General features: G+C 46.4%; 1 protein-coding gene across 2 annotated transcripts in view; it reads right to left on the minus strand.

Moving 5' to 3' along the window:
• LOC125988691 (interleukin-27 subunit beta) overlaps window positions 1-14,969 on the minus strand; it is a 36,505-nt gene that overhangs the window by 20,123 nt on the left and 1,413 nt on the right. For both annotated transcript variants that reach the window (XM_049754307.2, XM_049754306.2), the window contains exons 2-3: window positions 2,568-2,682; window positions 2,346-2,442 (exon numbers count right to left, since the gene is read on the minus strand). In XM_049754307.2, the coding sequence (XP_049610264.1) occupies window positions 2,346-2,442; window positions 2,568-2,682 (212 nt within the window). The remainder of the gene's footprint in view (window positions 1-2,345; window positions 2,443-2,567; window positions 2,683-14,969) is intronic.

The raw sequence follows: 14,969 nt of genomic DNA on the forward strand, positions 1-14,969 counted from the left end.
GGGAAGTCCCCCCAATCACACTCCTCCAGGTCTCACTGTCATTGCCCACATAAGTATTGAAATCACCCAGCAGAACCATGGAGTCCCCGGGAGGAGTGCTCTCCAGCACATCCTCCTGTGTGCGCGTGTGTTTGTTTTTGTGTGGTTTTTTTTTTTGTGTTTTAGTGTGCGTGTGCTTGCGTATTGTTTGCATGGACCCCTTACAATTGCATAGCTGCTTGTGGAAGTTGTTTTGCGAAATCTAGTGTTATTATTTGAAAACCAAGACTTTCATTGGTCGAGAGAGCAGCCTGTATGGTGTCACTTTCAGTCTTTATCTGTGTTCGTACATCCATGTTCACGTGCCTTCAAACTTCAAAGAGCTCTATGGAGGGAGGGCTGAGAATTCAAAAGAGGCATTTGTTTGAATATCAACCCTGATCCTAGCAGGGATGGCTATGTGGATGAGAAGCTCATCTCTTTCAGAGGGCGCTGCTCGTTCAAACAACACATGCCGTCCAAACTTGCAAAATACGGACTGAAGATCTGGGCAATTTGCAATGCTTCTAGTTCTTATGCACTCAAGCTGGATGCTTATACATGAAAGCCCCCAAATGCTTTAATAATCTTCCGTATCGCTTGTCCCGACGGGGGTCGCGGCTGTGCAGGAGCCTTTCCTAGCGGTCATCAAGCAGTAGGCGGGGGACACCCTGAGCTGGTTGCCAGCCAATCACAGGGCAAACAGAGACAAACAACCATTCACACTCACACCTAAGGGCAATTTGGAGTACTTCATCGGTCAGAGTATCTGGAGAAAACCCACGCAAACTGCACATGGGGAGGGCCGGAGGTGGAATCGAACCCGAAACCTCTGAACTGTGAGTGAGGCATGCTAACCAGTGCATCACCATGCATTCAAATTATATTTTTGTTTTAATTTACAGCATAGTTATCTTATATTAGCATATAAACTGTAATATTGTCCACAGATGGCAGAAAAAAACATTAAATAATTGACAAAGTATACATGTGTGGATAGATCTGATCATTTGAAGTGATTAAAAGTACAAAATATTCAGATGACTCATTTATTACACCTCAAAAGCACTGCCCAACTTGGGACAAATTTGGCATTAAGGTTTTTTTTTTCCTCAAAAACTGCCATTGTCTCAAACACAGGCATTCAAAACAAATCATGTTGCTATGACATGTTGACTTATCCAATGCTCTATGTCATGAAATATTCAAATTATATTTTGTTTTAATAAATGTATACAGCATACTTATCTTTTATGGTAGCATAAAAATGCTAATATTGTTCACAGATGTCATCACAAATAATTAAATAGTTGAAAAACTATACATGTATGGATAGGTCTGATGCCACTGAACATTTTGAGTGGTTGAAAGTAATAAGATATTCAGAAATCACAAAGTTATCACACTTCAAAGGCATTGCTCAACGAGGGACAAATTTTGAGTTTAAGTATTAATTGTATTCCACGATGGTTATTGTAGGAAATGATTGGAGCCAGGGCGACCAAATGCAACGTGAACCAGGGTTTATTGAAGGGAAAAGGGAGTTGGAAGGGAGGTAAGCGGGTAACGAAGACACAGACGGGATCGATACTCACGGCCAGCAAAGACAGACAAAAGTCCACTCAGACACAGATAAAATTCTGATCGTGAGAACCCCAGACAAGACCGGGGGTAAAATGGACGAGCAGGACAGGAACACTAGGCGCGGACACAGACGGGACACAACAGTAAACACCGACAGGGAGAAACACAAGGGCAGGGCTTTAATACACAAGGTAACAAGAGGAAGCAGGTGACAGACTTTACAGCAACGAAGGGGTGTGGCTGAAGGAAGTTGCCGGCCAAGTGTCTCTGGCATGGCACGTAACATCCATTTTCTGAACCGCTTAGTCCCCACGGGGGTCGCGGGCGTGCTGGAGCCTATCCCAGCCGTCATCGGGCAGTAGGCGGGGGACACCCTGAACTGGTTGCCAGCCAATCGCAGGGCACACAGAGACAGACAACCACACTCACACCTAGGGACAATTTGGAGTCTTCAATCGGCCTACCAAGCATGTTTTTGGAATGTGGGAGGAAACCGGAGTGCCCGGAGAAAACCCACGCGGGCCCGGGGAGAACATGCAAACTCCACACAGGGAGGGCCGGAGGTGGAATCGAACCCGCACCCTCCTAACTGTTAGGCGGACGTGCTACCCAGTGCGCCACCGAGCCGCCTGGCACGTAACAGTTATATGTTAGTTTGTTTTATTATTTTGTTATTTTGGGTTTTGGGCAAATTGTGTGATAGATTAATTGAGTGATTGATGAAAGTGAATTGAAGTTGGTACCCGGTCAAAAGAAGATGATGATGACGATGATGATGAAAAGGAAGAGGCAGGAGGAGTAAGATGACAGTGCTTGCTGATTGATGGTTGGTGTCTCTCACTGAAATGCACATACAAAAGAACTTTAACAAATGAAGATTCACTCACTGGACAGTATTTTCAGTTCTGCAAACCCATAAAAATGAACTAGTTGTTGTTGCTGCTGCGGTAATGTCACGATTGTACCTGTAAGAGGCGATGTAGCGCAGAGGCTGGGAGTGTGGGGGTTCAGCCCAGGAGCAGAAGGTGACGTTGGGATAACTCGCACACCAGCAATGCACACTGAGTTTCACTGGAGGATCTGCAAAAAGAAATTCACAGCAATAAATTTGGAGAAATATTTTTAGAGGAATGCGGTGGGCGCGTGTTTGGCCTTACTGCATGTCACAGCGCTGAGCTTCAATGTTAGCATCTTAATCGAGTCTAGAGCTACTTTTCAAGTTGGAAAGTTATTTATTGCGTACAACTGCATAAACATTGCTTTTGCTTAGGCCTGTCACAATTACTACTTTATATAGGCTTGTCGCTTGATGAGCAAAAATTGGATATGATAGTTTTCTCACATTCGATAAAAGGTCTTTTACGTGTATATTTGTTGACATGTGTCAACAACATAGTCACGTTCTTTTGTTCCCTTTCCAGTCAGCCATCTTGCTTGCCGCTGTGCGAGTGTAGTAACTCACGCACCCATACACACTCGGGCAGCGCTCCCCAACCTTTTTAGCATCAAGGATGGGTGTAGTGTATGGCATTCCTGAGTATTCACTGTATCACTTGATAACGTGGTTGAGTCTGACGTGCAATCGGAAGAGTGTGAAATAAAGCAGCAAAGAGAACAAGGAACGTCTGGTCGGCTGAGTGGTGTTAATGAGGTATAAGGAAACACTATAAATGGAAATGGGATACATTGTCGAGAAAATTATACAAGGGACCCGTTAAAGTGGAGGAGTTGATATGCGCCGTATTAAGGAGTTAAATCTGACAAAGGGGAGGACCAGATGACAACGGAAAAGGCGACATCAAAATAGAATGGCGCTCAGTCTACCGTCAGTAGCTCCGATTGATGTACTGTGCCAGGGTCGGTGTTCGCTGGCAAAGGTGGTTAAGTAGTTTTAAACTCAATTTAACTGCGTGTTGGGTCTAAATACGATTAGACATTAAATCACTCGCTGGAATGAAGAGGAGAAGACAACCAGAACAGGTTTACTCGCGAGGAGAACGATAGAGAAAGCAATCTCAGTTACAACCTCCATCAGTTCTGAGTCCTTACTCCACGTGCCCCTCTTTTTAATGTTATGGTTGCCCTGGTTACAGAGGCGTTGCTACACTAAAGGGAGGGGGGATTGTGTCTGTAGCAACGCTGATTAGCAAAAGAATGTAGTGTGGTGTGAATTAGCACTTCGTTGTTGGCTCGTGACCCCCCGCAGAGGCCGTCCCCAGCTGTCCTCCCTCAGTTGGCTGACCCTTCCTCGACCCGGGTCAACAAATACCCTGACGCACGTTGATTGCCGCTTTGCTGTGGAACAAATGCAACTAGACCTTTGCTAACTTTATCTACTTGGTAATTAACACACAATAGTAATAAGTAACTTGTCCTAAACATTTCAACACACATTAAGCAAACGTGAGGTAACCGGTATGCAGTTCCTTAAACAAACATTGAGTAAATATGGGATAACTTTTATGCAACTACTTCTAACTGTATGTAACATTTAACAAAGAAAAACAGGTCTGATAAACTACAAGCTATGAACCAAACCTACCACTAAATAAAATGAATGAAGTTCCTGTGAATCAAACAAAGATCATGTCACCTATGCAAATAAGCCCTGCTCATTGTTCGTGAAGGCCTCTTACGAGAACCAAAACACACAGACAACATAAGGACAGGAAGGATACAAATGGCTGACAGGGATCAAAAGACATCCCTATCACTAAAAAGGAAGAACCTAGATAAAAGGAAAAGATAAACTCGTAAAGGCGAGGCCTCTAGGTCTGGCAGGCCAAAGCTTCACTTAAAATTATTCCAACACTGTGTCACGAATCTGTGATGCTGCACAGAAAAGAGCATTACTGCAACATTTTGCAGGAGCCGAAGTGCAGGACATTTTATTTACATTCAAGAACACCGGCGACTAAGCTGATTACAACGGTGCAGTAACCAAATTAAATGAATACTTTACGCCTCGTAAAAATATTCCCTATGAAAGGCACGTATAAGCTGAACAAGATGATAGACTCAGGAGCTTTGTGCAACATTGTGACTGTGGCTAACTAAGTTTGAGCAACTAAAATCTAATTTTCATCTTGAGTTAAAGCACCCAGAGAATAAAGTATTTTTTTGGCTCAATAACATCACTCACTCAATGTAAAAGGAATTTTCAGAGCTAATATAAAAACAACTGGAAGATGGCAAATTGTCATTGCACAAATTTACGTCGTCAAAGAGGCACATATTTGTGCTGAAAGAAAAACTGCTGTCAAGTTGGGACTTCTTAGCATTGGTCCCATTGAACATGTGAACACCATCCTGTCAAAAGACACAGCAGCATTCACTACAGATATTGAAGAAAAATATATGGACTGCGTTCACGGCTTAGGAAAACTGAAAGATTTTCAACAACTGATACATGTGGAAGTGTAAAGCCAGTGGTGCAGCCTGTACGCAGATTGTCTTTCAGTATGAGGAAACAAGTAAAAGAGAAACTCAAGCAATTTGAAGATTTGGACGTAATTGAAAAAGTGAGTGGACGAACACGATGGGTTTCACAACTGATCGTGGTGCATCGTGGCAGCAAGGAACCAAGACTTTGTGTGGACAAGCGCACAATAAAGCCATAGTAAGAGGAAGGAATCCTATTCCTACAATAGATGAAATACTGGAGGGCATGAATGGGGCCACAGTATTTTCTAAATAGGATCTGAGGTGGGGATTTCATCAAATTGATTTGGAGCCTGAATGAAGCACGATCACCACATTTGTCACACACGCAGGGCTCTGGCGCAATAAGAGACTAATGTTTGGAATTTCTTGTGCTTCGGAGATCTACCAACGCATCATTGTACAGGTGCTATATGGCATTCATGGAGCTCACAACATAGCGGATGACATCATCGTTTCATGGCAGGCCGACCAGGAAACTGCTTTTGCAGAGCTAAATCGACAGCCGGAAAGTTTGCGTGTTATGGCATACTTCAAAAAAGATGCGGAAACACGTCATTGTGGATGCTAGTCCCGTTGGACTGGGGGACACATTACGCCTAAAACAAAATGGCACACACAGGCCAGTCTACTATGCCAGCAGAGCCTTGTCTGATGTGGAACGTCGCTACTCTCAGATGGAGAGAGAAGCTCTCGCCATTGTGTGGGATCGTGAGAAATTTCATGGATTTCTCTATGGGAATGATTTTGTCATGATCGCAGACCATAAGCCACACAAAACCACATACTTACCAAAGTCCAAACCTATTTGTTCGAAAATGCTTAACTCCACATAAGGAACACCAAAAGGAAAGAAAGTGAAAGACAGTATTCTGAAAGGAGATAAGGTCCTGTTTTGCCAGCAGAAACAAACCAAACATTCGACATTGTTTGAGCCTGAACCTTATACTGTGGTTGAAAGGAAAGAACAATCGGTTGTTTTGGAAAAAGAGGGCAAAAAATTGATGCGACATGTCATTTGTGAAGTTGTCGCTCCAGCCTGGAGGAGGGACATCGGTGCCGATCAAAGTCACTGAAGCGAACATGAACACTCAACCTGTGCAAATAGTGCCAAATGAATACCCTCAGCAAAAACGGTAGACTGTCTCATGGACTATCATTTAGCTCAAAGGTGTCAAACTCATTTTTTGTTGCAGGACACATTTGAGTTATGGTTTCCCTCATGGGGCCATTAATGATTTAAATAGAAATGAATGGGTGTGGACAGGGCTGGACTGGGAGATTCTTTCAGGCCAGGAGTCAGTTATGTAACCAGGCTAGCCTGGCCTTGCCCACACGTGCATGTTTACACCCACACTTAAACGCATGGGCACAAGCAAAACGTATTAGTGCGCACACACATGCACGCAATCATTCTTTGGGTTTTGTTGTGGATGGTACTGGAAAAACAAATCAAAATCTCTGGAATGGGGCGAGTAAAATAATCAAAAGGTCTCTCTGAGTCTGACTGTCTGTCTGTGTCCTGAGTTGGCCTTTCCCTTGCACTGCTCCCTGGACTCGTCTTGCTAATATACTCTGGATCTGCTGGGAGTGTCAGAACAACCAGCATAAAAATTATATTATCGACAATAACACATTTAATCAATATCAAAAGAATGATATGGTCAAATATATGCTTTTTTTCCAAATGTTTCATATATAGTCATTGCCTATTCAATCCCATGCAGTGATAGATGACTGTCTGTCAGCTGCTCTGAGCTAGTACTGGGCCTACTGTCTGAAACACCAAATCTGGCAATATTTCCACCTTTGCATAGAAAACATAGACATATATTTTAATATTAATTTAGCCAGTGCCAGTTACAAAGTTTAGAGGAATGTGCATCTAAGAAAGAACAACAAATGACTCTTCAAATTACAAAACCAACTAGAACTAAATCTAACAATAAATCAACAGAAGGACAGCCTTATTACATGGCAGCGGCACATATGCACACAACACATGCAAACTGGCATGCATACACGCGCAACACACAGTTTTTAATGGCACCATGGGGAAGGCTGAATAAATCCGTAACTTTTCTGCATTTGGCCGCGTCCTCCTCCAGCGCCTTTCTTTTTTTGTCCCTCTCCCTCTCTGCACTGCCTTTCTTCTTCTTTTTATCACGTTTGAAGTCCATTATCCTCACTTGCACCGCTCGCCAGCTACAGCAGATGGCACTTGACAAGTAACACACCCCTTCCTCCACACACGCTCTGTGTGGTTGATACGGACTGTGGGGGCAGGTGTTAATTGATACAAACCAATCGGTCGGGTGCAAAATGAGCTGGGCAGCGGCCAAAGGCAGAAACCTTGGCGGTCCGATTCCCGGCTGCAGAAGCTGGCTCTTGGGATAGGGAATGTCACCTCATTAGCTGGAAAGGACCCCGAGCTGGTGTGCGAGGCAGAAAAGTTCCGACTAGACATAGTTGGACTCGCCTCCACACATAGTTTGGGTTCCGGTAAAAGCCCTCTCGAGAGGGGCTGGACTCTCTTCCACTCTGGAGTTGCCCACGGTGAGAGGCGTCGAGCAGGTGTCGGTACACTTATTGTCCCCGGGCTGGGCACCTGCACATTGGGGTTTGGGAACGAGAGGGTACCCTCCCTCCGCCTTCGGGTGGGGGGACGGGTCCTGACTGTTGTTTGTGTCTATGCACCAAACAACAGCTCAGAGTATCCACCCTTTTTGGAGTCCTTGGAAGAAGTGCTGGAGAGCGCTCCTTCTGGGGACGCCATCGTTCTAGTGGGTGATTTCAATGCTCACGTGGGCAATGACAGTGAGAGCTGGAAGGGCGTGAATGGGAGGAACGTCCCCCCCCCCCCCCCCCCCAATCTGAACCCGGGCGGTGTTCTATTATTGGACTTCTGTGCTCGACACAGATTGTCAATAATGAACACCATGTTCAAACAGAAGGGTGTCGATGTGTGCACTTGGCACCAGGACACCCTAGGTCACAGTTCGATGATCGACTTTGTAGTCGTGTCATCTGATTTGCAGCCACATGTTTTGGACACTCGGGTGAAGAGAGGGGCGGAGCTGTCAACTGATCACCACCTGGTGGTGGGTTGGTTCTGATGGTGGGGGAAGATGCCGTTCCGACCCGGCAGACCCAAACGTACTGTGAGGGTCTGCTGGGAACGTCTGGAAGAATCCCCTGTCAGGAAGAGCTTCAACTCCCATCTCCGGCAGAACTTTTCCCACGTCCCGGAGGAGGCGGGGGACATTGAGTCCGAGTGGACCATGTTCTGTGCCTCCATTGATGAGGCAGCTGACCGGAGCTGTGGCCGTAAGGTGGTCAGTGCCTGTCGTGGCGGCAATCCCCGAACCCGCTGGTGGACACCGGCGGTAAGGGATGCCGTCAAGCTGAAGAAGGAGTCCTATTGGGCCGTTTTGGCCTGTGGGACTCCGGAGGCAGCTGACAGGTACTGGATGGCCAAGCAGAACGCAGGTTTGGCGGTTGCTGACGTAAAAACCTGGGCGTGGGAGGAATTTGGTGAGGCCATGGAGAATGACTTCCGGACGGCTTTGAGGAAATTCTGGTCCACCATCCGGCGTCTCAGGAGGGGGAAGCAGTGCAACGTCAACACTGTCTACAGTGGAGATGGCGTGCTGCTGACCTCGACTTGGGACGTCGTGAGTCGGTGGGGAGAATACTTCGAAGACCTCCTCAATTCCACTGACACGCCTTCCATTGTGGAAGAAGGGCCTAGAGACTCTGAGGTGGCTTCTCCAATCTCTGGGGTCGAAGTGACTGAGGTAGTTAAAAAACTCCTAGGGGGCAAGGCCCCAGGGGTGGATGAGATCCGCCCGGAGTTTTTAAAGGCTCTGGATGTAGTGGGGCTGTCATGGCTTACATGCTACTGCAGCATTGCGTGGATATCGGGGACGGTGCCTCTGGATTGGCAGACTGGGGTGGTGGTTCCCCTCTTTTAGAGTTTAGTGTGTTCCAACTACAGAGAAATCACACTCCTCAAACTCCCTGGTAAGGTCTTTTCAGGGGTGCTGGAGAGGAGGGTCCGTCGGGTTGGAGAATCTCGGATTCAGGAGGAGCAGTGTGGTTTTCGTCCTGGCCGTGGAACACTGAACCAGCTCTATACCTTCGGCAGGATCCTCGAGGGTGCATGGGAGTTCGCTCAACCAGTCCACATGTGTTTTGTGGACTTGGAGAAGGCGTTTGACCATGTCCCTTGGGAAGTTCTGTGGAGGGTGCTTTGGTAGTACGGGGGGCCGAACCAACTGATAAGGGCTGTTTGGTCACTGTATCATCGATGCCAGAGTTTGGTCCACATTTCTGGCAGTAAGTCGGATTTGTTCCCAGTGAGGGTTGGACTCTGCCAAGGCTGCCCTTTTTCACAGATTCTGTTAATAATTTTTATGGAGAGAATTTCTAGGCGCAGCCGAGGTGTTGAGGTTGTCCGGTTTGGGGAACTCAGCATTGTGTCTCTGCTTTTTGCAGACGACGTGGTGCTGTTGGCTTCTTCAAGTCGTGATCTCCAGCTCTCACCGGAGCAGTTTACAGCCGAGTGTGAAGCGGTCGGGATGAGGATCAGCACCTCCAAATCTGAGTCCATGGTCCTCAGTCGGAAAAGGGTAGAATGCGTTCTCTGGATCGGGGATGAGATCCTGCCCCAAGTGGAGGAGTTGAAGTGTCTTGGGGTCTTGTTCACGAGCGAGGGCAGGATAGAGCGTGATATCGACAGGCGGATCGGTGCAGCGTTGGCTGTAATGCAGACTCTGTACCGGTCCGTCGTGGTGAAGAGAGAGCTCAGCCAAAAGGCAAAGCTCTCGATATACCGGTCGATCTACGCTCCTAGCCTCACATATGGTCACGAGCTTTGAGTCGTGACCGAAAGAACACGATCCTGGATACAAGTGGCTGAAATGAGTTTCCTCCGCAGGGTGTCGGGCTCTCCCTTAGAGATAGGGTGAGAAGCTCGGTCATCCGGCAGAGACTCGGCGTAGAGCCGCTGCTCCTCCACTTAGAGAGGAGCCAGATGAGGTGGCTCAGGCATCTCATCAGGATGCCTCCTGCACGCCTCCCTGGGGAGGTGTTCCGGGCATGTCCCATCGGCAGGAGACCCCGTGGACGACCCAGGACGCGCTGGAGAGATTATGTCTCTCAGTTGGCCTGGGAACGCCTTGGGATCCCCCGGGATGAGCTGGACGAAGCTGCTGGGGAGAGGGAAGTCTGGGAATCCCTCCTAAAGCTGCTGCCCCCGCGACCCGACCCTGGATAAGCGGAAGAAGATGGATGGATGGAATTTTTTAAAAATTAACTTAGTTTCTTTACAGGATCTACAGTGGGGCATTGATTAGTATGTCAGCCTCACAGTTCAGAGATTGTGAGTTCCATTCCAGTTTAAGCCTCTCGTGTGGGATTTGCATGTTCGCCCTGTGCCTGCGTGGATTTTCTCCTTGGACTCTGGCTTCCTCCAACATCCCAAAAACATGCATAGTAGGCCGATTGACCACGGCAAATTGTCCGTAGGTTTGATTGTGTGGGTGAATGATTGTTCATCAGTACGTGCCCTGTGATTGGCTGGCAACCAGTTCAGGGTGGGACCCATCTCCCAACCAAAGACTGCTGAGATAGGCTCCAGCACTCCAACAATGCTTTCTATACCTTAAAACAAAAAAAACAACAACCAAACAGCACGAAATTGTTCATAGTCCACATCTGATTCCCCTTTGGCCTATTTTCATTTAATTTTGTTTCAATTTAAATGTTTAAATGAAAGTATAAAATGGTTTGATCTATTAATAATTATTTTTTTACTTTTAGCTAGAATATTTTTTGTCTTTATAGTGAGATGGTTTGGACTCCAAAAACAAACATTTAATTCCTTAGAATTTTTTTATGTACAGCGATCCCTCGTTTATCACCGTAGATGCGCTCCAGAAACACCCGCGATGATCAAAAATCCACGAAATAGAAACATTAGGTTATTTAAGTATTATACACTATTGGATTGTAACATATAGCATGTTGTGTTTCTTCTTGGCCGCTAGGAGGCATGGGTGTAGAAGTGACTAAAACCTACATAGTCTCTTCCCAGGGCTGATAAACGGAGTGTTAGGACATGTGCCTTGCAAAATACGAAATACAAACGTAAACAGATGGAGAGTTCTGTTGATGAAGGTAAAAAATGCTTGCAGGTTTATTTTCCTTAGCGATCAACACAATAAATAACTCATAAAATAAAGCTAACAAAACAACTACATGTATTTCTCAGCAAAACACTGGCATTTTCATTGTATTGCATTGGAAACAGTTGAAAACTGTTTGCTTCCCGTCAACCCTGCCAGCGTTTCAGTTCACTGTGGATTTTATAGGCTTTCCAGTATAATGCATGGGACTGCACGAGAGTCCCTCTAGTGGCACGGAGGTATCAATGCAAAAAAGGCTCATACAGGTGTATTGCAGGTTGAAAACTCAGCCACAGCGGGGAGTGATGTATCAGTAAGTTGTGTAGTTAATTGGTTGCTCAGAAGACTGACTCGTTCTTCAAGCTAATCCATTCGTTTGTTATAACCCTTTGCGTGACAATAAGAGTAAGTTTAACATTTATAACTTTATTAGTTGCTAAAGATGTAGCGATTGCAGTTTTATGCGTTGAATGCGGGATGATGCAAACTACATGTACCTCAGTGCTCGCTATTGCCTTGGTTGTTGGCTCTTAAAGCAAAGGTAAACAGAGGATAGTTCATTTTTCAATAACTACCCCAGTTTATGTATTGTTCTATTTGATCCATTAATTTTGCCGAAATAACGTAACAACAAATGCCTTTAAAATCGCCCACTTTTAATGACAATTGGGGCCACACACCCTTCTCCTCCATGTCTTGGTTGATGATGTCACGGAAGAAGAATTCACAATTTTCCCATTGGAAAATATTGTACAACCTATCGCTTAAATGTCCAAAAACAGCTATAGATTGGCACCAAATTTACACGGACATCTCTACTTTTGACGACTTCAACATGTTAACTCTCCTATCGTCCTTGGAGTCAATTTGACCCAATTTTCTTGCTTCATATTTCAAGACTTTTCCTAAATTGATGGGGACAACTGATCTAGCATGATATTTTTATGATGATATTTTTTCAATGTACTGAACAAATATTACACGCATTGGTCGTCCTCTGGGGTCAATTTCGCCCCAAGCTGTTTTAGCTGTGAAAACCTCTCTGTCAATGAGATTTCCCGCGCCATGGGCATGAAGGTGTGTGTGTGCGTGCGTGTGTGTACGTGCGTGCGTGCATGCGTGCGTGTGAGAGAGAGAGAGAGAGAGAGAGAGAGAGCGAGAGAGAGAGAGAGAGAGCGAGCGAGAGAGAGAGAGAGAGAGAGAGAGAGAGAGAGAGAGAGAGAGAGAGAGAGAGAGAGAGAGAGAGAGAGAGAGAGAGAGAAAGAGAGACCTACTGTACTCAGTAGAACTGATTTGTCACACACTGTGGCGGGTGGGGTATTCCACAAGGACAGTGGTAATTTATGCAAAATCAGGGTGGCGCAAACATATAAAAACTTGCAAGGAGGAGGCCTTCAGGAGTGGGGACCGTGACCTGTTCAGGCAGACCAGAAACAAACTGACCCAAGAGATCAGGAAAGCTAAGAGGAGCTATGGGCAGAGCTTGGAGAGACACCTCTCTGCCAATTCTGATCCCTCATAAGTGTGGAAAGGCCTGCAGAACATCACGGGCTTGTGGAGAACACAAGGCTTGCAAACCAGTTAAACAGGTTTGAACAGTCCACCCACACAACAGGACCTCCTGCATCACAATCAACATCCACACCTCCCCTCACAACCCCCTTGTTCACACCTCCATCGTCGTTATCACCTACTCTCTTGCTTTCAGAAGCTGCGCCTGCACTTCAGATTCTCGAGGAGGAGGTGAGTCAGATGTTCCGGAGACAAACGGTCAGGAAGCCACCAGGCCCAGACAGCGTGTCCCCCCTCCTGCCTGAAAGTCTGTGGTGAACAGTTGGCACCCACCTTTGCATGGATCTTCAACCGCTCCCTGGAGCTGTGTGAGGTGCCCTCGTGCTTCAAAAGCTCCACCATCGTACCGATGGCCAAGAAGCCCACCATCACAGGTTTGAATGATTATAGACCTGTCGCCCTGACATCTTTAGTCATGAAATCCTTTGAGAGGCTAGTGTTGAGCCACCTGAAGGACATCATGGGCCCCCTGCTTGGCCCCTTACAGTTTGCCTACTGGGCAAACAGGTCGGTGGACGATGTGGTCAACATGGCACTGTACTACATCCTGCACCACCTGAACACCCCAGGAACGTACGCCAGGATCATGTTTGTGGACTTCAGCTCGGCGTTCAACACCATCGCTCCTGACATCCTCCAACAGAAGCTCATCCAGCTTGCGGTTTCTGCCTCCACCTTTCAGTGGATCACCAGCTTCCTGACCAACAGGAGACAGCAGGTGAGGTATGTGAACCATCACGTCCGACACCCGGACAAACAGCACTGGCGCCCCCCAGGGGTGTGTACTCTCCCAACTGCTCTTCTCTCTACACTAACGATTGCCCCTCAGGAGACCTTTTTTGAAGCTCGTGAAGTATGCAGACGGCACCACTCTCATCGGACTGATCCGGAACGGTAACGAGACTGCGTATGGACAGGAGGTGGAGCGGCTGGTCTACTGGTGCAGCCAACACCACCTGGAGCTGAACCCGCTCATGACCGTGGAGTTGACAGTGGACTTCAGGAGAGTCCCTTTGCTACTTCCACCCCTCACCATCCTCAGTAATGCTATTCCCACCACAGACACGTTCAAGTTCCTGGGATCCACAATCTCCCGGGACCTGAAATGGACCACATAGACTCTGTCCGGAAGAAGGCTCAGCAGAGGTTGTACTTTCTGAGACAGCTCAGGAAGTTCAACCTGCCACAGGAGCTGCTGAAGACTGCCATCATCCAGTCTATCCTCTGCACCTCCATCACTGTCTGGTTTGGATCGGCCACCAAACAAGACAACCACAGACTGCAACGGACAATCAGGACTGCAGAAAAGATAATCGGGACCAACCTCCCATCTAGCCAAGACTTTTACCTGTCCAGGACCAGGAAACGTGCAAGTAACATCTCTACAGACCCTTCTCACCCAGGTCACAGTCTGTTCGAACTACTCCCCTCCGGACGGCGTTACAGAGCGCTGTTCGCCAAAACCAGCAGACACAGATACAGCTTCTTCCCCCAGGCTGTCGCTCTGATGAATGCACACCACTCATAAAGTCTCAGAGACATCACTGGGAACCTCTTGCCACTTAAATGTTGTTAGTCACCTGAATGTTGTTAGTCAATTAAATGTTGTACAGAGGCTGAGATCAACCAGAGTCAAATTCCTTGTTTGGCATGCAGAATTTTGGCCTATAAAGCTGATTCTTATAGTTATTTGATATATCATTTGTACATAGTTATATAGGCCTGTGGAATAATTGGAACCGCAACTGATGATGAGTGTGACTGACATCAGCGCCGCATTGTTTACACAGAGGACAAAGATTTCGATGGATTTAATGATTTGGTGTGACACGGATGGTTTGATAAACTTGCTATTTATGTTATAGTTATTTGAATAACTGTTATTATGTTACGTCAGGCACATTCTCAGTTTGCCATCTGTGTTCATGTAACGTTAGCATACCGCATCATTTAGCCTGTTGTTGCCTACTCATGTCTGTTCTTGGTATTTTGTCAAATAAAGTTCCCCCAAAAATGCGACTTGAACTCCCAAGCGACTTATGTCTTTTCTTCTTTATTATGCATTTTATGGCTGGTGCGACTTGTACTCCGGAGCGACTTATAGTCCAGAAAATACAGTATATAACGACGGATGAACAATTCTGTCTTTACAGTCTTTACAATGAT

Source organism: Syngnathus scovelli, chromosome 2 (assembly GCF_024217435.2).
Source record: "Syngnathus scovelli strain Florida chromosome 2, RoL_Ssco_1.2, whole genome shotgun sequence".
Lineage (NCBI taxonomy): Eukaryota > Metazoa > Chordata > Actinopteri > Syngnathiformes > Syngnathidae > Syngnathus > Syngnathus scovelli.